Here is a 25813-nt window from a genome sequence, read left to right on the forward strand (position 1 = left end):
CCCAGCCCTCAGTCCAGGAAAGTCAGTCTCCGGCTGTAACTAACTTCTCCGAGGGGCGCAGTGGGGCTTCACAGGCACTGGGAAGAGAGGACACTGGCTTTTTCTGAGTCAGGCCAGCTCAGAAGAGGCGGAAGGATAAACATCCATCTCAAAGCAAAAGTGAGGCTGTAGCCAGAGCCTGGGGTGAGGGAGCTAATAGGAAACAGCTTGCTGGAGGGAGGGGGACAGAATTCGGGAATGGCCGGGGCTGGCTGCTGAAGAGGGGGCTGGGAGAAGCAGGCTGATTGAGACCAGCTGCTCCTCCTCTGTCTCAGAGATCTTTGGACTCCGCCCGGGGCAGGCTCACACCCTATTCTGGGTGACAGGGAGCCAGCAGAGGCTGCCTGGGGCAGTCGAGCCTTCTCCACCCAGCCTGACTCCTGGAACCCTCAGAAACCAAAGACCAGAGGACTCTCCATCCACCAGCTGGACACCTCCTCCCCATTGCCAGCCCCCACCCCCTGGCTGCTCCCGTCCCGGAAAGGCCTGGAGGAAGAGGCCAAGGAAACAGCCCTGCCCACTCTCCCTTGACCCTCCATCCACCCAGCACCGACATCTGAAGACCTCATGGCCGGGGCTCCCTGGGGCTGCTACCCCTGGCTTGTCCTCCTCTGTGGTATGTGCATCCCCCGTCTCTCCCTCCCATGCTGGGAGGGCAGGTCCAGCTGGAGAGCAGTTCTGGCCTCTCCCCTGTGGGCTCAGAAAGGGTTGGAGTGAAGGCTGGGCCTAGGTTGTCTCTTTTTTTCCTGGTCCCTCTCTCTGTCTTGAGGAAGAGGAACCCCAGGGCCAGTCCTGGGGACCCTCAAGACTCACCTCAAGTCTGGTTTGGCCTGTTTCCATTCCCACCTGTTAAAGAAAAAATGATTCTGGCACTTGTTAAAAGAGTAAGGAAGATTTTATTCAAGACTATTGCAATAGGGGCGCTGCAGTAGGGGAGAAAGATCAGGCTCAACTCCGGATACAGCAAAGATGGCTGAGGACTTCTTGTCAATGAGCAGAGTGAGGGGGTCAGTGGATGGAAAATTGCCAAGAGGAGACATCAAGGGTGAGGAGATTCTTGCTAAACTGACTTAATACGATCCTTGCTGAAGGCAGGGTGATCAAATATCAAGGATGGGAGATGAGAAATTTTATCAGATATCAAGGTTGATGAGATACTAACGGTGGGGAATTCTCTCTACACTGACTTAGCAGGATTCTTGCTAAGACTGGGCGATGCAGGCCCAGTAAGGACAGGATGGACTTGGAAGTCAAGGCCTAATGGAGAAGAGGGATTGGTGGAGTCTAGCTAAAGTTTGGTCTTTGTCACCCTATGGTGTCCTGTTTGTACTCTTTAGTCACAGCTAAGTGCCCAGCTCAGCATCCTCCACATCCACTCCACCCTGGCCCTAGGGAGGCCTCCTTCCCTTTGCTCTGTGGCAGCAGGACCCTACTCATTCATTCAGTACCCAGTTCCTGACACCTCCCCAGTGTCAGGCCCCGTGCCAGGGACCACAGAGTGGTTCGGCTGCAGAGCCTGCCCTTGGGAGCCACAGCCCTGACCTCAGAGAACAGCAATTGGGGTGTCTAGAGGGACATGGGTTGGCTGTGTCTTGCTTCTTATGTTGGTGTTTTAGCGCCACCATTTTGCCAGATATCTGTTCCTACAGAAATGAGTGTTCATTTTCTTAAATCAACAGGGTGGGTCTCATCTCTCCCTTGAGTTTATGTGACCGGGAGAGACAGTGAGGCAGGGCATTCATGGTGTTAGAACCCAGAGGTACTCCTTCCATCTGTAGCTCAACCCACTCAGAAGGGAAAAGTAGAGTGTCTCCCCAGACTCAGACCCCCATTACCTCTGGGGAGATTCCCTCCCTAAAAGGTGGGGTGCTGGAGGGAAGGCCTATCAGAGACCCCTGGACTTTCAGGGTGTGAAGACCCAGAGCCTGCAGGACTTAGCCCAGTGCCTGGCACACAGCAGGGGCTTAGGAAATGTTTGCTCAATGAATACTGGGTGACTCTTTTTGGGACACACCAAATTTGCGGCAGAGCCCCAACTGGAAACTAAGTCTCTATACATTCTGTCCCTTCTGGGGCACCACCCTTCCACGGTTGGCTTTTTTGTACTCAGATGGCCTGGGTTCAAATTCCTGCTCTGCCACGGACTCACTGTGGTAAAACTTGGGCGAGTAACTAAACGTACCTAGGCCTCAGCTTCCTCTTCTGTAGAAAACAGACAATAATACCCATCTCCCAGGGTTGTTGCAAGTATCAAAAGAGATACTATAGGTAAATGGCTGAGTTCGGTGTCTAGCACATAGTAGGAGCTCTTTAAATGCTAACCCACCTTTCCCCACCAGGGGACGATGTCAGCCTGGGATTGCCTGGCTTCTGTAGCCTGGAATGAGAGGCAGATACTTGGACCGTAAGAAATGGTAGAAGTGGGCCTTGAATTTAAGTAAACCCAATATATATATAATTAGATTTATAGAAGGGTAAAACGAAGGTGGGGTTATTATTTAGCGAGATGCTCTAGAGCATTTAAGAGAAAATCTGATTACAAAAATTTAATTTACACACAACTTTTCCAGTTTGGTAGATCCTGAAAAGACCCAATTAGATTGGAAGGAAAAAATTGATTTAATGAGCACTAAAACCCACCCAAAAGTGGCAATCACTTGTCGATGAAACAAGTTTCTTTGATTGTGACCCAGGGTGCCATCCAATTCAGCCTGATTTCCTATGAAATGTAATTATTTTTATCCTCAAGTAGAGTTGGACAGCATCTCCTGCTTCAAAGGATGGAGGCCCTGCGGGGACCAGGAGGGGGGTTGGGGGAACATGTTCCCGTGCTCTCTAGGACCTATCCAGTCTCCAAGTGACCCTGGACTTTTCTTTGGTTTCTAGCCTGTGCCTGGGGCCGCCCAAAGTCACTGGACCTGAGAGAGGATGTGAGAAACTGTTCAATCAGCCCTCCGGTGAGGCCCTGCCTCCGCCCCGCCCGGGCCCACAGCTCCCACCTTCCTCCCCATCCCCCATGGGCCCAGCTGCTAGCCTCACCCTCTACCAGCCTTCCTCCTGATTTCCGGACTCTGGGGCCACTGTTTCTGATTAACCTCCCTCGGGGCGGGCGGCGCATTCTCAGGTGTCTGACATCTGCCCCCATCCCTCTCTCCCAGCCATTCCCACGGCAGGTCATCTCCTTCCCTTTAAGCCTGAGCCCAGGCAGCCCCTGCGAGAGGGAGGGAGGAGGCCCCTAGCCAGCCTTTAGCCGAGGCTAGCTAGACAGAGGCCAGGAAGAGGATGGGAGGAAAGAAAACAACAATTCTAGAGGAAAGGGGAGGAGGGTAGAAGACAGAGGGCTAGAAGAGCCAGCGCAAGGTCAAGAGGGGGAGGCCTCGGGTGTGAAGACTGTGAGAAGGCCCAGCGTATTAGAGCTCGAAGGTCATCAGCTCCCTATGTGGAGACCAGAGGGATTCTTTCCACAACTAGATGAGAGTGTGAAAGAGCTTCTCCAGACAGGAGCAGGCCAGAAGGTGAGGGCTCATGGGCCTGCCAGCAGGTCACTAAAGTCTCAGGACAAATGGGATACATCCGCTTGCCTCGTCCACTTTATGAGACCACTGGGGCAGGCAGGTAGGTGGGCAAACCACATTATTTTTATGTTAAAATAAACATGGATGTATCCTGGAGTAGAAGGCAAAACAAAACAAAGAGCCCACACTTTTTATTTTTAAGATAAAATAACCTTTAACAAAATGTCTGGCTTGGAGACGATCTTTCTGGACAATGTCCCAAACTGCTGGGGGTACTCATTCACTCTCCTCTGCCATTTGGGACCAGTGAGTGGAAACTTGAAACAAGTCCCCAATGTAGGGCTGCCAGGTGAAACACAGGACGCCCAGTGACATCTGAATTTCGGATGATGAATAACGTGTTTAATATAAGTATGCCCCAAATAGTACTTGGGACGCACTTATACTAAAACATTATTCATTGTTTACCTGAAATTCAAATGTGACTGGGTGAGCATCCTGTATTTTGATTTGCTAAACTGGCCACTCTACCCCAAGGTATCCAAAGAGGGGCCATCCCCTGGCCTGGCCCAGTGCCAGGGCTCAGAACCCTGCACTTCTTACCCACCCCCTACCCCATCCCAGACTCAGGTCCCATTACTGTCACAAAAAGTCTCTCTCCAAGCTCTTAAACACCTCCATCTCCACTCAGCCCAGGCACCTTAATCTAGACTAATCCATAACATCAGCTTCTGCCCCATCCCTCTCCAGGCTGGCCCAGCCTACCCAACCCCAATCCCTGCCTAAGGAGAGGATGGGGGCCCCGGCGACATTTTCTCTAAGCAATGTGTGTCTGTGTGTGTGTGTGTGTCTTGGTGTCTTCCTGTCACCTGTCAGTACCTTCCAGTTACTGTGGTCAATACCACAGCACAGCTCACAGCCCTCCGCCAGCAGATGCACACCCGGAATATCTCTGCCTACATCGTCCCCGACACGGATGCCCACATGGTGAGAGATGGCTCCTCCCACCAACCCCCCACCCCCACACCTGCCCCGAGCCAGGTCTGGCCTAAGAGAACAGGCCACAAACAGGACGCTGTTAAGAATCGGAAGATGGAAGACAGAAAAAGGATTTGACAGGCAAAGGGAAGGAAGTGGGGAGCTTGGACACGGGCTTTTTAGGGCAACTGAAAGAATGTATTCCTTTGCATAGGAGAGAAGACATTGCCAAATCTCCTTGACCTCAGGCAATGAAACTATAAACAACTTCAGAAAGATTTTGATCAGTTCCTAGATGGTGGATCCAGAATGAATGTTTAGGATACCCCTGCCCTAGGAGGTTAGAATGTGGGCTGGGAACTGAATTAGAAGAACCCTGAGCTCCCTTCTGGCTCAGCCCTTCCCATCAGCTGATGGATGGAGCGCTGAAATGATCCAGCATCCAAGATTCCACAAGTTTGGGGTGTAGGCTGGGAGAGGGGAGCAGACAGGAAAGAAGACGGTCTGAGCCAGAACTGCTTCTCCCAAAGCAGCGCCCCTACCCACCCATCCCACCCTTTCCCACCCTGGATCCACCTCCACCCCATCCACCTTCCCAGCAACAGCCCAGTTGGAAGAGAAGGCATTTTCAGTGTCAATACGATTACTTGAATTCATTTTCCCACCTGCCGAAAAGGGCTAAGAAGCTTGGGTAGGTAAGTGTCTGAACTTCTCTGAGCCTCAGTTTCCTCTACTGCGAAATGGGAATAATGAGATCTGTCTCCAAGGATTATGAGAACCCAAACACAATCATGTGTAAAGCTCTCTGCACAAGTTATTTATGATGTACCCATTGGGCTTGTAGGACTGGTTGAAACTGACTAGACAGAAAGAACCGGGATGTGGTTGGGGGCCTTCCATGTGGGGTGTGACTCCATGAAGAAGGCTAATGACGGTGTTGTTGATTTCCTAGAGCGAGTACATCGGCGACTATGACAAGAGGCGTGCGTGGATTACAGGCTTTACAGGGTCTGCAGGTGACAGCCATTACCCGGCCCTCATTGTTTCTGGTGGGAGACCCAGAGTGGTCAGAGAGGCCCTGGTGTGGCTAGTTCTCAGCAGCCAGGAGCCCAGGAGCGAGTGTCCAGAGGCCCCTGCTCCTCTCTCTGCCTCCCCCTTCACCACTCCAAAAGGGGTCACCAGGGCACACATCTCATAGCCCAGCAGCCACGCTTCTGCATGAGGCAGGTGGCCCTCCTGACTTCTTTCCTGTGCTCGCTGCCTCAGCCACAGTCTGGCCCACCCAGCACTCCCTGGGCTCCATTTCTGGGACAGTTGCTACCTCTATATCTAGCCACTAGGAGCCCACTGATTCCCTTCACACAATGGCTCGTTTGGGGACAAAGTTTTACTTTGCTGGTCCTTTTATGAATAACATCACCTCACGTGGCCAAATGAGACACAAACACAGAGGCCATTTATGGGGTCCCAGTTTTGGAATCAGCCTCCCACCTTGATCCTGGCCCCTTGAATGAAACCTAAGCTTCCCTTGCTGATCCTTAAACATCCCTCCCCTGGGCTTCAAGCTGCCTGGCTTGCCCATCACGGGCCCTTCTTCTCTTTGCAGAAGTCGCTGGGTTTGGCCTCTCTGCCTGTCCTTAGCTAAGCCCCTGGCTTAGTGTTCCCATCAGCCACCGCATCTTCATACTGACTGCCACACCATCTTTGCTGAGAGCACCTACATGTAGCATCGACTTTTGGGGATGGCCAAAAGCAGACCCCACTTGTCCTGCTAAATGCCCCCTTAGGAAAGGGCCTCAAGGCAAAGCAGAGATGCCCAACTCAGGACACACTTCCAGCTACCTTCCGCCCAACACTCCCTTTAACGTCTCCTGCCTCACTCCCTTCCAAGGGAGGAGAGCAACTCTTTCCAGAGACCCCCTGTGACCATGTCAGAGCCAGCACCGCATTGCTAAAGGGCTAACTAAAGCCTCGCTCTACACCTCCACCCTCCCCTCCAAGTTTCTCTGTTCTGCCCCAGGAATCGCCGTGGTGACCATGGGGAAAGCCGCTCTCTGGACCGACAGCCGCTACTGGACCCAGGCTGAGCGACAGATGGACTGCAACTGGGAGCTCCATAAGGAAGGTAAGAGGGCGGCACGGATTTGTTCCCCAAGCCCTGGAACCCAGACTGGGTTTGGGAAGGTACAGGTGACGGGGGTGCATGGAAGGCCATGCTGGGCCCCTGTGGGAAGCTCAAGAAATTTGGAGCCGTCCCTAATCTTTGAGGCGGATATCACGGAGGACAGACGTGGAAGGGCTGTCACAGACAGAAGCCTGGCTGGAGGGCCTGGGGTAACCTCAGTGTCCCTTCTTGTCTTTCTCGCAGTTGGCACCACTCCTGTTGTCACCTGGCTCCTCACCGAGATTCCTGTTGGAGGGCGTGTGGGCTTCGACCCCTTCCTCTTCTCCATCAGTATGTTCTTCCCTCAGTCCCTGCGTTTGTCCTCACCGACAAGGGAGATTCAGGCCCTCAGGATGTAAAGAAGCACATCTTGGTAGAAGCAGGTGCAGGGTGACTCTAAAGATAGAGTGTTTGAACTTGTAGTTGCAGAATATTTTGCAACAAGGGTGTATTCCTGGATTGTGTAATGAAAATACATTTAAAAGAATAAACATAGATTTTTTTTTTAAGTCAGGAGTGCAGAGACCCAACCTAGAAGACTCAGGGAATCGTTAAGACCTAGCCAGTGGGTAGACCGGGATGTTCTTAAACCTAGAACCATCCTCTGTGCCCTGGAACTCTAACAATCAGGGCACTAGAATCACTTGGTAGCCCTCTTCTGGAAGGCAGCTTGGAAGGGTCAAAGGAGTTGAGAGGGTTTCTGAGTAAAGAAGCAGAGTCCCTGGGACTTCCCTGGTGGTCCAGTGGTTGAGACTCTGCGCTCCCACTGCAGGGGGTGTGGCTTTGATCCCTGGTCAGGGAACTAAGATCCCTCATGGCTCACATGGCGTGGCCAAACAATTTTTTTTACAAAAAGAAGCACAGTCCCCTCCCCTCCCATCCAGGAGCACAGCTCCCTGAGCTCCAGTGCCCCCACCAGCTGGCCAGCCTGCCCCCAAGGGTGCCGTCCTCGTGAATATGCACTGAAAGGCTCCCACTTCAGATCCGGCTTCTTTGCCAGCCTTTCCAGTGGCCTGAACCTCACCATTCCTTTGGGCTGTGGCATTGAAGTTCAGTCAAACAGACAGGACCGAAAAGAGGGCCCCGCAGCCCTTGGAACTTAAAAGGGTGAGCTTAGCTAATTGACCGTGGGCAGCACTGGGGCGGGCTCAGGGCAAACTGAAGGAGGAAGGCGAGAGGGCACAGCCCAGGCTGCTTGAGCGGGACAGGAGGCAGAGGGGACAAGAACGAGCTTTGCCTGCGTCACAATTTTCCCGGAGGCATACACAGGCAAGGGACAAGTGACTCCTTCCTGCCTCTGCAGATTCCTGGGAGAGTTATAATGTGGCCCTCCGAGACTCTGACAGAGAGCTGGTGTCCATCACCGTCAACCTTGTGGACCTGCTGTGGGGGTCAGAGAGGCCTCCGGTGCCAAGTGAGCCCATCTATGCCCTGCAGGAGGCATTCACAGGTGATTCCTACACCCGTTCTCTTTCCCACCTTGGAGCAACACAGGCCCCTGCTGCTGCTCCTTTGGCTGAAAAATTCATCTTAAGAGGTCCCAAAGCAATGGTTCCATGTGCACCTGAATAGATTGGGATGCTTTTTTAAAATGCAGGTTTCTAGGCCCCATCCCCTCAGAGAGTCTGAATCAGAAGTTACTCGAAGCATATTTAGAAAATGCTGGAATAAAGAGTGTCAGGATTTGAAGCAAGAGGGAACGGGAAGGGGGGAAACAAGGGAGTCAGAGAAAGATGAAAAAGAACCTACCCCTTTGAAGAGAGAAAAAAACATGATATGAGCTGCTTGTCTGGTAGTGAAGACTGGTTTGTATTGAATCATTCAGACCTTGACTTCTGGTCCTCCAGTGATGAGGAATTTAGATGTAAGATGGCTGGGGTCAGATGGGCTGGCATGGACAAAGGAAGCAAAAACTAAGCTCAAGCTCAGACTGTGGCACAGATTAGGGTTCAAGTGTTGGCCGGACCACAAAGGAAAATTAACTGACCCTCAAAATTCTAACATCGATAATCTTGACCCCGTTGACACCATCTAAATATGTCATAAAAGAACAGTGTTCTCTGTAATTCTTGTAAGTAGTAACTAAACTGACTGGACCCAGGCTACTGAGTATAAATCAATGTCTTGGCCACCACCAGCCCCTACCTTCCTAGGAATTCTAAACAAGCCCATAGACTTGGATTCCTAGAAACATTGGGCAATCTGAGAGGTCCCTTTCCACACACAGGTCTATGCACACTTCTTATTTGGAAAGAAATCCCCAAAACAGGAGAGAAATTTCAAAATAGTGAGTCTGATGAAACAAGTCAAAATTGTGTCCAATTTTCTTTATCCATTCTGATGTAACTTGCAGAAACTTTCTGCATCTTGACGCAGTTTTTAAAGAAACTTGCTATCCAAGACAGTTCCATCATAAATAAAACTCATCCCATTCAGATAAAGAAGGGTGCAGTTATGTCAGGAAGAGGAGTGGATAAAGGGGAAAACCTTCCAGGGACTGGGAGAGAATTCACGTGGGTTTTATCACTTCCCACAAGTGAGAGGAAGCCAAGCCATCACAGGCTGCTAGTCTTCAAGGAGAAGCCATCCAGAGCCAGAACTGGGCCTGGAAGCCCAAGAACAGAGTCTCTAAGTTCACAGAGACAAGAGAGACTTTCTCTCCAGCCACTCACAGGTTTTAAAGGGGGCAAAGAGCAAAGGGAAGAACATGAAAAGTTCAAAGATACCTGTGTGTATCAAACAATTTAAATTGGCTTTCATTTGTTGTCTCAAAAATGTATCACATCCATGAACCTTGAAAACATAATTCTAAGTGAAAGAAGTCAGTGAAGGCCCCATATTGTAGAATTCCATTTGTGTGAAACATCCAGCGTAGGCAAATCCATGGAGACAGAAAGCAGATTAGTGGGGGCCGGGGGCTGGGGGGAGAGGCAAATTGGGAGAGACTGCCTAATTGCTACAGGGTTTCATTTTGGGATGATGGAAATGTTTCTGGAATTAGATAGTGATGGTAGTTGCACAATTTTGTGAATGCTCTTTTTTTAAAAAAATTTTATTTATTTTATTTTATTTTTGGCTGTGTTGTGTCTTCGTTGCTGCACGCGAGCTTTTCTCTGGATGCGGCGAGCAAAGGCTACTCTTTTTTTTTTTTTTTTTTGCGGTACGCGGGCCTCTCACTGTTGTGGCCTCTCCCGTTGTGGAGCAAAGGCTCCGGACACGCAGGCTCAGCAGCCATGGCTCAGGGGCCCAGCCGCTCCGCGGCATGTGGGATCTTCCCGGACCGGGGCACGAACCCATGTCCCCTGCATCGGCAGGCGGACTCTCAACCACTGCGCCACCAGAGAAGCCCAGGGGCTATTCTTTATTGTGGTGCACAGGCTTCTCATTGCGGTGGCTTCTCTTGTTGCAGAGCACGGGTTCTAGCCACACTGGCTTCAGTAGTTGTGGCACGCAGGCTCAGTAGTTGTGGCTCGCAGGCTCTAGAGCACAGGCTCAGTAGTTGTGGTGCACGGGCTTAGTTGCTCCGCAGCATGTGGGATCTTCCCAGACCAGGGCTCGAACCCGTGTCTCCTGCATTGGCGGGCGGATTCTTAACCACTGCGCCACCAGGGATGCTCTGTGAATGTTCTTAAAGGCACTGAATTGTGCACTTTAAAATGGTTAAAATGATAACGCTTTACGGTATGTGTATTTTACCACAATACAATAAAATAAACCTAGAAGAAGTATCGCACCGAAAGCTTTGGTTCTTGATGAACAGTTTTACCTGTTTGCATAAAGATTTTTTAAATTGAATTATGTTGTTTATGCTAATCTCTCAGCCCAACTAGGACCCTTAATGCTTATGATCTTCTGCCCGCAAATTCCTATCCCTGCCTAGGGGCAGACTCTTTAGAGGGATTACAGGGAGCAGGAAAAAAAGATGAAAACCAAAGTCCTAGAACCAGGATACAAGCATCCCAGAAAGGACAGCTCTGTGACACTGAGTTTAAGGACAAGGTTGGAGACTAACAAGGTTAGCAAGATAGTCCAATGTCTATACTGATTAAGAGTGTGAACCATGTAGTCAAACAGACGTGTGTTCAAGTCTCAGTTCTGCCCCTTGCCAGCTATGAAAACCATAGATAAGTCACTTTACCTCTCTGAAGGCTCAATTTCCTTATCTGTAAAATGGGCCAAGTAAGGATTAAAACAATGTACACAAAGTGCCTAGCCCAGACCCAAGTGGCTTTAGTAAGTGCTGGGGTTACTGCGAGGAAGAGGATTAAACATGGCCCAGCCCTATCCCTTTGCCCTTCAACTAGGGCTGCTCCCCTGATCTCTGTTTTGCATGCTTATTTATTAATCAGAAAGTTATACCAGATTTTCTATACACCAAGACACAATTCTACATACATTACAAATACTATTAATTCGGACCTCATAACAACTCTATTGAGGTAGACACTATTATTATAATCCATCCCCATTTTACAGATGTGCAAGATAGGACACAGAGGGGTTAATTTTCACAAGGTTGCCCAGCAAGTAATGACAGAGGTAGGATTTAAACCCAGACAGTCTGGGTCAAGAGCCCATGTCCTTAATGATTACACAAGCAAGAGTTTGGTTAAAGAAAGGGTTCTACTGCTTCTAAAGGAATGGAAAACTATTGCCCTAAGGGAGCCCTCTCAGGAACGCAGTGCCAAAGAGAAGGTAGATCACTTCTGCTTTCTTTTGGCTCTTTTGCTTCTAGGAAGCAGCTGGCAGGAGAAAGTATCTGGCATCCGCAGCCAGATGCAGAAGCATCGTGAGGCCCCGACTGCCGTGCTTCTGTCTGCACTTGATGAGACGGCCTGTGAGTATAGATTTGTGGATGCAGGGGGGGTGCCTGCGTTCCCGCCAAGCCCCAAGCCTCCTGGGCTCTGCAGCACAGGACTCCTCCCACAACGACCACTGACCCATGGGTTCTGAGAGCTCCGTGGTCATGGCCTGTGGGAACTAAGGTGAGGGCAGGAGCTCACGTCTGCTCACTAAGGAAACCAGGAAGCCCCGTGCAATCTGGGGCCAGCCCCCGGGCCATCAGAGGACCAGGAAACCACAGAAGCAAAGGCTTCTGTCTCATGAAGGGGAGGAGGCCCAGCAAACACCTCCCAACCTCCTGGCCCCGAGCCCAGGGCACTCAGCTTCCCGGCTTTAGCACCCTGTGCAGCCCTATTCTATCCCATCGTGGCTCAGTGCTTCTTACCTGACCCCAGCTCTGGGCTTCAGGTATTCTGGGAACCCACTGACACTGTGTGCAGACTACTGGCTGGGTATCTGCCTTTCTCTGGGAGAAAGTGCCCCTAGCGCTCATTAGTGCTTCAGAGACCCTGCCCCACTCCGGAAAGACTGAGAAACATTCAGGGGCAGAGGATGCGGGCGTGCGGCTGGGGATCCTTGGAGGCCAAAGCCAACAGTAGGGCAAAGGTGTCACGTGTACTTGCGTCAGGCAGGTCAGCCTCAGATAGTCCCCATCAATTCTCTTCCCCAGGGCTCTTCAACCTTCGCAGCAGTGACATCCCTTATAACCCCTTCTTCTATTCCTACACGCTGCTCACTGACTCCTCCATCAGGTAGGGCTCGTCCTTGGCTTGCGGTCACGGACGTCCTCTAATTCCTCACTGCCCCAACATGCAGCCTTCCGAGAAGCGGGGTGCCTGCCCCAGAAGGACCCTCGAGGAAGCCTCCGATCAGCTTTTCCTGACCCCCTTGACCTCTATTCCCACGTACTCCAAACCTGGTCTGCTCAGCTGCCTGGCGCAGGCCTCCTCTGACCTCCAGGAACAAAGGGCCACTGGTCTTTTGCACCTTCCTTAGATTCTCTCTGGACCCTCCTGGTGTTCCCTGTCCACCTAGGTTATTTGCGAACAAGAGTCGCTTTAGCTCTGAGACCCTGCAGTACCTGAACTCTGGCTGCACGGATTCCATGTGTGTGCAACTCGAAGATTATGGCCAAGTCCGTGACAGCGTCCAGGCTTACACCTCAGGAGTCGTGAAGATCTGGATCGGGACCAGCTACACCTCGTATGGGCTCTATGAAGTGATACCCAAGGTGGGTTTGCCAGGCACCATCCTCCCTACCCCCCAACAGCCCTGATAAGTCTCAACCTAACAGGGGGTGGGGGGGACAGCCCCTGGGCCATTCTGGCAGTTGGTCAGTCAGCAGTGGTGCACTGAGTCCCCTTTCTAGGGGACTTTCTTTCTAGGGTTCCCCAGGAAGAGACACAACATCTGTCCACAGAGAGCTCAGAGATTGTCAGGGAGGCTGGGGGAGTGCAGGCTGGTAGAGCAGAGGCTTTGAGGTCACCAAGCCTGAGACTGAGAACTGGCTGTGCCATGACCCTGGACAAGTGACTTAGTCAATCCGGCCTCCGTTTCCTCACCTGTAAAATGGCACTAAGGGTCACAACCTCAAAAGAGTCACTCTGAGGAGACTTAAAGGAGACAGGGCATGTAAAGCCCGGTGCCTAATGCATGACAGGCGCTCAGTAAGTGGTAGCTGTCATGATATGAGATGTGCAGGAAACACACTGTCAGAACAGCCCGTGGCTGGCAGGGGCCAGGCTCGGATCCAACCCAGAGTGCTGCTGGGATCCAGGACCAGGGAGGGAGGAGGAAGGGAGGGAGGGAGGGAGAGAGGGAAGGTTAGGCTGGAAGGGAAGACTGGGAAAGCCCTGCATAGTCAGAAAGCACACACGGGAAGGGCATTGCCACTCCAGGAGACGTCAAGTCTCATCGGAGCTGGAATTTCCTGCCAATCCTTTTCAAGCACCACCGTGCCCTAGAGAGGGCTCCCAGACCGCTTCCTCTCTGCCCCTCACAGGAGAAACTCATAGCAGACACGTACTCCCCAGTGATGGTAACCAAGGCGGTGAAAAACAACAAGGAGCAGATCCTCCTCAGGGCCAGCCATGTAAGTCCATGGGCAGGCAGACACACGAGCCTCTGGGGAGCTCCGGGTCTGATGGGTTAGAAAGGAGACCCTGCTGGAGGAGCCTGAAGAAGGCCCTCAGTGAAACAGAGACGTGGACACCAAACTCCTGGGCACCCACCTGTGCTCCACCCTGTTGTTCCTAGGGTGGTTCAGTGGTTTAGAGCCTGGGCCCAGGAGCTATGGTATCTGAGTTCAAATCCTAGTTCCTCTACCCACCACCTAGCTGGGTGACCTTAGGTAAGTCACTTCACCTCTCTGGGCCTCAGTTACCTCCTCTGTAAAATGAGGATCATAGCTGTAACCCATAGCAGAAGGTTGTTGTGACGATTAAAGATATATATCTACATTGTATAGTATAAATAATATATAATAAATAATGTATGTTTAAATATATTCATTGTAGTACATAATTAATATAAATATATATAGTGTACATATATGCATTTATTTATCTAATATGTACCTATAAATATATAATAATTACATAAATATGTGATACTTATATAATGACTATATAGTTCTATATGTATAAGTATAATTATGTAATTATATATTTTTAATATATTGCTTTGAGCACTGCCTGGCACATTCCAAGTCTTAAATAAGTGTTAGTTATAATAATTCCTTCACCCCAGGGAGAGGATGGCTTGCCCCTTTGGATATTCCTGTTAAAATTAGGATACACTGCCTCATTTTTGAAAACTTTTCTTGTGGAAAATTTTAAGCATATACAAAAGTAGAGGAGGGCTTCCTTGGTGGCACAGTGGTTGAGAGTCCGCCTGCCGATGCAGGGGACATGGGTTCGTGCCCCGGTCCGGGAAGATCCCACATGCCGCAGAGCGGCTGGGCCCGTGAGCCATGGCCGCTGGGCCTGCGCGTCCGGAGCCTGCGCTCACGCAACGGGAGAGGCCACAGCAGTGAGAGGCCCGCGTACCGCAAAAAAAAAAAATGTAGAGGAAATAGCATAATGATCCCCATCACCATCACCCAGCTTCAATAATCATCAGCTCAAGGCCAATCTCATTTCCTCTACAACCCTACATTCATTATCTCCACTCCCCATCCTCGGCTGCTGGACGATTTTAAAGCAAATCCCATCTATCATATCGTTTCTTCTATCAACATTTCAGTATCTCTGACAAGAACTCTTTTCAAAACATGACCACACTCTGATCATATATATAAACATTAATAAGAATCCCTTAATATCATCGAATAGCCAGTAAGACCCTCATGTTTTTAAAGCTCATCTCCCAGAGCAGTCCCCCCATCTCCTTCATCCCTGAGCCCCGGATGAGACCATTCCTCGGCCCGCCTCTCTGCCTGCCCTGCTCCAGGTGCGGGATGCTGTGGCTGTGATCCGATACTTGGTCTGGCTGGAGAAGAACGTGCCCAAAGACACCGTGGATGAGTTCTCAGGGGCAGAGCTGCTGGAGAAGTTCCGAGGGTGAAGGACCACAGCCATCCTTTTCGGCTGACTGTCTTAGCGTGGGGGTGGGGGAAGGGAGGGGGGGATTGGTCTCCTTATGGGGGAAGGAAGACCCTCCTTGTATCTGAGGGCCCCTCTGGAACAAGGAGTGACAAGTTCTTGGGTGGTCGTGGTCGGGAAGCTGGGCAGAGGTGTTGGATGACATTCCCCAGCTCTGCGGAAAGTGGGACAACTTGAAGGGCCACAACCCAACAGCGCCCCCTAGTGTCTGCTTCAGGCCAGCTCAGGCCAGGTAGGACCTTGGACCACTTGAGAATATCAGGTTGGGGAGGGAGGTTCCCTGAGGGCACACTTAGCCCAGGATGCTGCTCCGGAGTTGAGGGAGTTATCAGATACAGGGAGCTAGGTTTCTTCACTCTTGCTTTACTAGGAACTCACTTTGGGACACAGGCCTTGGTTTCCCCATCTATAAAATGGAGGTAGAGGAGGAAAAATCGGCCTCTACAATCTGCTTCTCTGACCGTGAGTGGTCTATGAGTGACAGGTCAGAGCTTGGGAAGTGACAGGAGGTGGGACTGGGAAGGCCAAATGGAGCCTGGCTGAGGTAGAGGCAGCTGTCACCTTCACTTGCCCTTGTTGGATACCCTGGGCCCAGCCTAGTCCCTGAGCGCATTCATTGATCATTCCTGTCTTGTCCTTTCCAGAGAAGAAGAGTTCTTCTCCGGATCCAGTTTTGAAACCATCTCTGCTAGTGGCCTGAATGCTGCCCTGGCCCACTACAGGTACTTCAGAAGAAAGACTTTTCTGGGGCTCTGTGGAGGACCTGAGTCCACATTTAAGCTCTGAGGCCTTTAGCATTGTGGAGGCTGGAGGTGGGGAATGGAGCCCAGTCGGGTGTTGGGAGTCTCCTTTGAATTAAAAGACTTGATAATTTCCCTGCTTGAGAGGTTGGGACTTTGTGAGCACTCTGGGCAGAAGGATCTGGAAGGGAGATGGTGGGGCTGCTGCTGGATGTTTTTCCTTGGCTTCCTGTGAGTTATTTAATCCTTAAAGCTCACAAGCACATGGGGAGAAGGGCCCATTCACTCTGCCTGAACCAACCAAGGTGGGCCCAAGATGTAGGCTGGCCAGATGTTTGGCTCCGTACAAAACAAACACCTGCAGGCCTGCCTGATGCAACTTGGGGGTGGGGGGGTCGAGCCAACCAGAGGCCTCAGCCTGGCAAGGACAAAGCAGGGAGAGGGCAGACACCCTCCAGTGGCTGGCCTGACCCATCCCAGAATTCCCTCCTCCAGCATCCCCAAGCCTTCAGCTGCCTTAGCCCAGCCCCTTCTCCCTACTAGAGAGTAACAGGGTAGGAACTCCTCAGCCCTACCAACTCCTGCTCTCCAGCTCCACCCTCGGGTACCCTCCCTTCCTGTGCCCTGGCTTCTTGGGGCCCTCTGCTCCCAGAGGTGGCAAGAAGTTAGAGAAAGCCTTAGACTCAGCATCTGGGTTCAGGCCCAGCTCCCTCACGGCTTTCCCTCAGGGCCTTCTGTGAGCCCTTTCTCTGCAGACCTGTTTCTCCTGATGTAAAAAAAGATAGCTCAGCTGGGTGCTCATTAAAGTTCTCCCATCTCCCACCTTCGGGGCTCTTTCCTTTCTCCCCTCCCTGGGGACCAGGGCCTTGCTCAGGGAGGTGCAGGATGAACAGATGTGTGCTGAGGACATTAGCAGCAGAAGCTCAGTAGCCTCCCAGGGCCCTTTGGGGGATGATGGCTTCCCCAAAGGAGTTAGCTAGAAGGCCGGCTCCCAGGGGGGAGGAGGTTCCTCTGCTTTCACTCAGGACCCCCACCTCACCCAGCTCAGGGTTAGGCTGCTCCCTTCTCAGCATCTCTCCCCTTCCCAGCCCCACCAAGGAGCTGCACCGCAAGCTGTCCTCAGATGAGATGTACCTGGTGGATTCCGGGGGACAATACTGGTATGTACTCCCCACCCAGCCCTGGCCCGGCTATCTCAGCTCAGCCAAGAGCCAGCCAAAGCTTTCCCTTCCTGGGTGTGTATCCTTCATCTGAGAAAGGAGAGGCCTGGACTGAATGTGCCTGAGTATCCTTCCCATTTTCACACGTGGGGGTCCCTGCCTGGTGGGCAACAGACAGAGGCCAAAACAGTGGGGATGCCCACAGGTGCTGCCCCGTGAGAATCAGGAAGACTCCCCTTGTGCAAGTAAAATGTTTTTTAAGCCCGAACGTTATTACACAGTCCGAACAGCCGCGTTCAGCAACACTGCCTGGCTGCACAAACACAGCGCCCATATTCTCACCCACTCATGCACACCCTGGACATGTACCGCATGCCACCAGCATGATGCATTGTCCTCACCACCTCTTCCCTCATTGTACAGTGAGGTGACCATGTCATGGGGAGCGGGGGCAGGATCAGGCCTTCAAGAGCAGTAAGCAGGTGAGTGAAGCAACCTCAAGGGACACCTGCAGCACAGTTGGGACAGGGCACACCCATCAGCGCAGGGATGTGTCTGCGAGTAGACATGTGCGTGTTCTTCTGAGTGTGTGCACAACCACAGATAGGGTTATGCGGGGGGGCACTGTCCCGTGCTCCAGGACCCCACAATCTGCGTGTCCACTTGTGTGCTCTCACTGAAATTAGTATATACCCATTCAGTGAATGGCATTTCTTTAGATGTGGTACCTTTGTGCAGTGCACAACCTGAACACCTGGACATGACAGCCATGCAGAATAGACTAAGCCCATTCATTCACATGGGAGCTGAGCTGAGGTGGGCTGGAAGATTTTCCCTTCTCATCTAGGAAGCAGGTGGACTGTGGGAAACTTAGAGTGGGGGATACAAAGGGGTGCGCTGAACTGATGGAGGAGCAAGGAATAGTTTCCCATCCTCTATCCTGCGGTGAATGTGCTAATGATAAAGGCCCTACACTTAGCCTTAACGGGGCTCTAGGAGCCAGCCTGGCAGGCACTCAGCCTAGCAGCCTTCGCAGTCACTGGTGTGGCATTGTGTATACTTGAGATGGCCAGTGTGCGAAGGGGAAGTGAATTCTTGGGGCGTTGCTGGATTGGGGCGTGCTTCAGCAGGGTGAGGCCGGGGAAATGGCCATCTCACTTCCTCTTCTCTCCTTCTGAAGAACTCAGCCACGCCCTGTGACCTGCTCCCAAGGAGGAGTCCCTAGGGCCCTGGGATCATTCCTCACTGCCCCCACCCCCGGGGGTGGCCACAGCGGGCATCCTGAGGGAACGGCTGCAGATGGTGGTTGGGAGTCAGACTCTTTGGCTTCTGGCAGCTTCGGTTCACTGGGACTCTGAGCAAATCCCTGGGGCAGATCCATGTTTACAATGGAGAGAACTGTGCGGAGTCAGTGCTTGCACCAGACCTGGCCTCACTGAGGCTCAGGGAGGGAGATGGCCTCATGGCCTCAATTGCCTCACCTGTGAAATGGGGATAATGACGTCTGCTCTGCCTCCCTCCCTTCTATAAATGGCAAATAAGTATATGAATGTGTGAGAGTGTTATGATCTCTCTGGACCTCAGTTTCCCCATCTGTAAGAATGGGACCATCCCTTCCTACCTCCTAGGAAGCCTGGAGGAAGCCTTGCTTTTAGAGCCAGCCTGGCCCAAGGAAACCCATATTTACAAAACAACCAAAATGGCTGGTATGGGGGTAGAAGATGTATGTGGGGAATTGGGCCTCTCAGAAAACATAGTGATTTTGAATGTGATAGCTTTGTAGAGCCCCTTCATGCATAGATGCTGAGTTTGGGAATTGCATGATGGAAGCCATCCTCTCCCTTTCACCTCCCTCCCCATCCCCATCCCAGCCCTGCCACTCAAACCCTAGTGGAAAGCACTCGGGAAGCACGTGGCCGCGATCCCTACCCCGAGGTGTTCAGAAGAGTTGGACATGTTGATTGTCCTTCTCCACAGGGACGGGACAACAGACATCACCAGAACAGTCCACTGGGGCACCCCCTCTGCTTTCCAAAAGGTAGGCATTGGACCACATTTCCCTACCCACACTCACCCAACGGACACCCAAGCAACCACTCCGCCAAGAGCCATTTGATTGTACAGAGGCTGAAACTGAAGCCCAGGGAGGTTAAGTAGTTTGCCCAAGGTCACACAGCAAATTAGTACCAGAAAACCCAGTGCCCTCAACTACTTCCCCAGAGATATTTCAGGCCCCCAACAGGGTCTCAGCCCAAACTTATCATCATCCCATTTCAGTAACTCAATGAACAAATATTTTTTTAGTGCTGTCTGTGAACCTAGCACTGTGCTGAACAGAAAAGAGGAAGACAGGCATTCCATTCCAGGGGGAGAGAAGGGCACTAGCAAAGTCTCAGAGGTGGAAAGGAGCTGGAGGTTTGCAGGAAGCAGCGAGGGCTGGTCCACTTGGGGTCAAGGCAGGGACATGGTCTGTGCGCATCTGGGGGCTTCTGGGGGGCTGGAGAGCAGGGGGCCACATCTGTGCATTCAGCAAGTGGACTGTGGCTCAGACATTGTGCCAGAGACAGAGGGAAAACAAACACTGGACAGGCCTCAAGGAGCTCAGTTTAGCTGTTAGATCCAATGCCCCAGGCTATCATGCTCAAGATGACAAGCCTGTGTGTGTGTGTGTGTGTGTGTGTGTGTGTGTGTGTGTGTGTGTGTGTGTGTGTGTGTGGTGAAGGGGACTCACCCACGTCGCCACAGGGAGTGACCAGGAGAAGAGGCCACTGTCAGCCCACCTCCCTCCCTCTTACCACAAGGTAACAGCCCTGACAGAGCAAGGCCGACCTGCCAATTATCAGGCCTCAACCCAACCATAAGCCCTTAAGAAAACTAAAGGGTGATCATGATAATGGAAATGAAGGGTGCTGACCCCTATTTGAGCATTTAGTCTGTCGGGAGCACCCGACATGCACGAGTCTACCTAGTCCTCCCAACAACCTTATGAGCTGGTACTATGACCGTCCCATTACAGACCAGGAAACTGAGGCACAGAGCAATTAAAATCACTTGCTCAAGGTCAGATTTGTGAGTGACCATGTCAGGATTCCAGCCCAGGGAGTTTGCCTCCCCAATCCCTACTGTTGTGGCCTCAGCTCACCCCCACCTACAAGCGTCCCTGTGGACCAGCCAAAGGGAACCACATGGACCAAGCCCCAGCTTTGAGCAGGTCCCCCTCGGTCTCCTCCGGCCATCCTCCAGAACCTGGGTGAACACACATGAGCATGCACTCCCCCGAACATCCCCCAACCCAGGCCTGGGCCCACACACCGCATTCCCTCGCCCTCTCCCCATCAGGAGGCGTATACCCGCGTGTTGATAGGAAACATTGATCTCTCCAGACTCGTCTTCCCAGCTGCTACATCAGGTGGGTTTTGCAAACCAGGCTGGACCCAGAACCTCAGGCCCTGATTTCACTGCACTCAGGCCCTGGGAGGCTAGTGGGGCAGGGATTATATCATCATCCCATCCACTGTATAGATAAAATCCAACTGAGAGAGAGAAAGTGACTTGCCCAAGGTCACACAGAGGGTTAGTGGGAGAGCCAGGCCTTGAGCCCAGGCCTCCTGTCTCCTAGTCCAACTCAGGAGCTGGAGCCGGAGCTCAGAGGTGGGGGCGGTCAGTGTGGGCTGCAGCGGTCACGGGGGGATTCCTGGAGGAAGCGGGTGTCTTCACAGATGGGGAGGTCCAGGTAGTGGGTACAACGTACAGTATACTGGAGATAGGGCATGGTTACCTGCCTCTCGGGGGGCCCTCTCCTCAGGCACCATCCTGGTGGTTGGTCTGGAAAAAGAGAGCAGGAAGGGGCAAAGCCAATAGTCTGGGGTCCAGCCAGCTGACCAGAGGTCATCTCTCTTCCAGGGCGAATGGTGGAGGCCTTTGCCCGCAGAGCCCTGTGGGATGTTGGCCTCAATTATGGTCATGGGACAGGCCATGGCATTGGCAACTTCCTGTGTGTGCACGAATGTAGGTATCTCCTCAGCACTCCCCTGGAGTCCCCCCTCTAATGAAAGAGGTGGAGCGTTTCACAGGTGTGGAAATGACCAGGACCCACAGAGGTGCAGTGACCCATGCAAGGTTTCCCAGCTGGTGGGGAGTTGGTGCTCCACAGGGTAAGTGAGAAATGCTGGCAACTGGCCGCTCTGCTGGCATTTAGGATGGCCTCAGAGAGAGGATAGGCAGGTCAAGGCCCAGTGGCTGACTGGCATAGACCCCAGAGAAATAAAAGCCAGAGCCAATCTGGTCTGTACCAGTCGCAGGTAGACGGTGGACACACGCTGCTAGGGATCCCAGTTACCTGCTCTTCCCTGGAACCTGCTAGTTTCCAAGCTGGTGAGTGCAGGAGAGCTGACACTGTCCCTGACTCTCCCTTTCCAGGGCCAGTGGGATTCCAGTCTGGCAACGTTGCCATGGCCAAGGGCATGTTCACTTCCATCGGTATGGCTCTCGGGGCTCCTCCAGGACCGCAGTCTAGGGAACGCCAGCCTTCAAGGAGCACAACCCCACACAGGCCCGCCCCGGCTCCACCGCTGCACTCCCTCACCTCCCCACTCCCAGCCCCGAATGGGTTGTCCCACTCTAACCCCAAGCCCCTTCAGCCCATACCCTCATTTTGCCCATGGGAGTTGGCTTCCAGCTGTACATCCAAACTCCAGAGTCTCCATTCAAGTGCCGGGGTAACAGGACAGTGGCACACAGGGAGAGGGGAGTGCCTCCAGGACCCAAGTGGGCTCTTAGTCTTCCCCGCTGGGTTACAAGGGAGGGTGGGGAATCTGAAGCCTGGCAGTGGCCTCCGAGTAGCCACGGAGCGTCTAACAGGTGCTGGGTCTGCCCAAGCCAACAGCCGGGGGCAGCCGGGCCCTCCAGCCATTCCTCAGTCAGCGTAGGAAACCTGGGCTTGGGTCCCCTCCCCTACTAATGTCACCAGCATCTCTTGTGTCTCCCAGAGCCTGGTTACTATCAGGATGGAGAATTTGGGATCCGTCTTGAAGATGTGGCCCTGGTGGTAGAAGCAGAGACCAAGGTAAAGTGCCACTGAGGTGGGCTGGAGGTGTGGACAGCGTGGCAGTGACTCTGGGCTGCATGGGGGGTAAGGAAGGTCAAAGGAGAATTTAATGTAGGGTCATGAATTTCTTTATTCCTTAGTGCCAGAATAATTCCATAAATCAGTTTCTCAAACCTGTTTGCACATTAGAATATTAGAATCATCTGGAGATTTTTTTTAATGCTAATGCCCAGGTCCCACTCCAAACCAAATGAATCAGTATCCCTGCCCTAAATCACTGGTTCTCAATGCACATAATAATCACCAGGGGAGACTGTTAGGTATAAAGATTCTGTATAATAACAACCAACAAGATAAAATACCTAGATATAAACTTTAAAAGACTTACACGGAGAAAATCTCTACTGAGGGACATAAAAAAGATTTAAGTAAATGGCGGTCTCTGGAAATAAGCCTCAGTATTATGAAGATGTCATTTCTCCCTAAGTTACTCTATAAATTCAAGGCAACCTCAATTTCAACACTAGCTGGATGCTTTTGTAACTTCACAGAATGATAGTAGAGTTTATTTGTAAAAATAAACATGCAAAGATAGCTAGATAGCTAGGAAGATTCTGGAAAAGACCAATAAGGGAAACTAGCCTTTGCAGATATTAGCCCACACTACGAAGCAGCCATCACTAAAACAGTAAGACACCAGAGATGGGAAAGATGGAACAGTGGAACAGAATAGTCCAGAAATAGACCCTCTAATTTCCATAAACAAGATGGGAATTTAGTTTACTATAAAGCTGGTGCTTCAAAACAGTAAAGAAGAGGAAGATTGTTTGATAAATGGGCAGGGGGGACAAATGGCTAATAATTTGGTGGGGGGAATTAAACTGAAGAACCTCACTGTTACACTAAAATAAAATTCCAAATGGATCGAGGTTTAAAGGTGAAACCATAAAAGATCTAGAAGGAAACCTATCTGAATTCATTTATAATCCCAGGGAGGAAAGGGGCCTTTCAATGTAAGACTCAGGAGTCATGAAGAAAAAGATTGATAACTCTGACTCAATTAAATAAAAAACATCTATATGGGAACAATACCATATACAAACTCAAAAGATGTATGACGAGTATAGCACGTATGTCAGAGAAAGGGGGAATGTCCTTTTTACCACAAGCTTTTAAAAATCTAGTAAGACAGAAATAAGGAAAACGGAAAAAAATGGGCAAAAGACGTAAAAAGACAATTCACTAAGATCAACACAAATGGTCCATAAATGAGAAAAGATGCTCCACTTTATTCTTAAAGAAATACAAATCAAAGTGACAATAGAATACCATTTGATTGACAATAGCGAAATACTTTGATGACACCCAGTGCTTGTGAGTTTGTGGGGGAAAGAACACTCTCATACATTGCTGGGGGAAGTAAAAATTGGTACAACCTTTTGGGAGGGCAGTTTGATAATATCTATCAAAATACATATTGAAAATGCCTATACCTTTTTTTTTTTTTTTTTTTTTGCGGTACGCGGGCCTCTCACTGTTGTGGCCTCTCCCGTTGCGGAGCACAGGCTCCGGACACGCAGGCTCAGCGGCCATGGCTCACGGGCCCAGCCGCTCTGCGGCACGTGGGATCTTCCCGGACCGGGGCACGAACCCGTGTCCCCTGCTTCAGCAGGCAGACTCTCAACCACTGCGCCACCAGGGAAGCCCGAAAATGCCTATACCTTTTGTCTCAGCATTCCCACTGCCAGATATATTCCTTCTGGATATAGTCCCAAAACGTCACTTTGTATATAGATGTTTATACGATGATGTTGATTGTAGCAGTGATGGTAATCGTTTTAAAAAATGGAAGCAGACTAAATATCCATCACTGATTAAATAAATTATCATCTGCGCACTATGGACCCTTAAAAAGAGTGAGGTAGACCTCCCTGTGCTAATATGGAGCACTCTCCTAGGTTTACTATGGAAGCGGGGCGGGGAGGTGCAGAAAAGCGTATAGTAGGATCCATTTTGCGTGAATTTTTAGAATATACACATATATATACTATATGTGCCAAAAATGTTTTCAGGAAGGAAACCAGGCAGGGAGGAGACTTTCCATTTTTATTGAGTATCTTTTTGTACTTTGAATTTTCTAAGCACATACATGCAAGAGCTCTCTGGGAGATGGGAATTATGGGCTATTTCTTCTTCTTTAAATTTATCTCCAAAGATACATCAATGGATAGAAACATAGAGATATGGATAGAGAGAGAGCTGTAGATAGAGATGGAAATCAGATAGAAAGATATAAAAACCTAATACTTACCTTAAAATTATTGAAATGTAGGTTCCCAGCTCTGCTCTAGAGATTCTCACTCCAGTGATCTGGGGTGTGGACCCCAGAATCTGTCTACATGTTTAACAGGCTCCCTTGGCGCTCTGGAGGCACACACTTTGAAAAACACAGGCCTAAGTCTAAACTTCAGGAATCATGAGGGAAGCACCAAAGGCGGGTGCCTAACTGGTAGACGCGGGGGTGGCCAAGGGCACTGTGGAGGGTTCAGGCTTGACAAGGTCAGTTCCCCATGCCCAGGGCTTCTGGGTGGACTGTTCCCTCCATCCCTTCAGCCTAGCTCCTCCCCCTCGCTCACTTTCTGCCTTCCTACCTTCCCTGTGCCCCGCCCCAGTACCGAGGGACCTACCTGACATTTGAAGTGGTGTCGTTGGTGCCCTATGACCGGAACCTCATCGATGTCAGCCTGCTGTCCCCCGAGCAGGTGAGCGAGCGGCCCTCGGCGCTGTTTACCCTTCAGCCCTCGAGTCACTAACTGCCTTCTCCCCAGCCCTGGGCCTCTCTCACCTCTGCCTCCCCTAAGCCAAGACCCTCCGCCCCTTCCCCTCCCTTGGGAGGGTCCACACTGATGGCACCTATAGGCACACACTGGGGTATCCCTCCCCTGCTCACCTGATGATGGCTGGGGACCTGTGGGGACCTGGGCCTAAGTGACACTGGATGGCACCAAGCTCCCACACCTTGACAGCTTGGCCTGGGGAGGCCCTTACCCCTCCTACCTTTTGCAGCTCCAGTACCTGAACCGCTACTACCAGACCATCCGCGAGAAGGTGGGCCCCGAGCTCCAGCGACGCCAGCTGCTGGAGGAGTTCTCCTGGCTGCAGCAGCACACGGAGCCCCTGGTCGCCAGGGCAGCGCCCACCGCCTCCTTGGCCCCTCTGATGACAGTCTCTGCTCTCACCATCCTCAGCTGGAGCGTCTAGCGGCTCGAGGCTCCCCTCCTGACCCTCTCACTCAGCTCCCCTCACCCCCCAACCCGTGCCCCAAGAGCCCCTGCTGACCCATTGCTTGGAAACCACCGCCCTTAGCCTCCTTCTGCAGGGCCAAGCCCTAGGGGTGCAGGGCTTCTGGGTCACAGCTTCCCCGCCCCCCCAGCTCCCCCCCACACCTGGGCTTCGACATTTCACCCTCAGCTCCCCACCCCCAAACCCCCAGCCCCAGGATACAGGAGCCAGCTAGTCCCTTTCCTCCCATGAGCCCGGTAGGCCTAGCCTGTAACCTGGCAGAGGCTATTGTCTGCTCCACCCCCAAAAGACCAATATAGGACACTGCCCTACCCCCCAGGGGCTCCATGGCCCTGGGAGAGGCCCACCTTGTCAGCACCTGCTGGAGAGAGCCAGACCCACACTGGCTCCTGACCTGTTGGTCTCCCCGCATCCTTGAGGCCA

At 51.7% G+C, this 25813-nt stretch overlaps 1 protein-coding gene across 1 annotated transcript; it reads left to right on the plus strand.

Moving 5' to 3' along the window:
- Window positions 1-606: 606 nt before the first annotated feature.
- Window positions 607-25348, plus strand: XPNPEP2 (X-prolyl aminopeptidase 2; the record flags this gene model as incomplete). Its single annotated transcript, XM_079727370.1, has 21 exons — window positions 607-655; window positions 2926-2996; window positions 4431-4541; window positions 5485-5548; window positions 6553-6657; window positions 6901-6987; window positions 8000-8146; window positions 11432-11533; window positions 12209-12290; window positions 12574-12769; window positions 13541-13630; window positions 14989-15098; window positions 15785-15862; window positions 16969-17040; window positions 19018-19078; window positions 20380-20449; window positions 20944-21048; window positions 21460-21519; window positions 22029-22105; window positions 24760-24849; window positions 25154-25348. The coding sequence occupies 21 exons, from the start codon at window positions 607-609 to the stop codon at window positions 25346-25348; spliced, it is 2022 nt and encodes a 673-aa protein (XP_079583496.1).
- Between the last annotated feature and the right edge of the window lie 465 nt (window positions 25349-25813).

This window comes from Hyperoodon ampullatus, assembly GCF_949752795.1.
Source record: "Hyperoodon ampullatus genome assembly, chromosome: X".
Taxonomy (NCBI): domain Eukaryota; kingdom Metazoa; phylum Chordata; class Mammalia; order Artiodactyla; family Ziphiidae; genus Hyperoodon; species Hyperoodon ampullatus.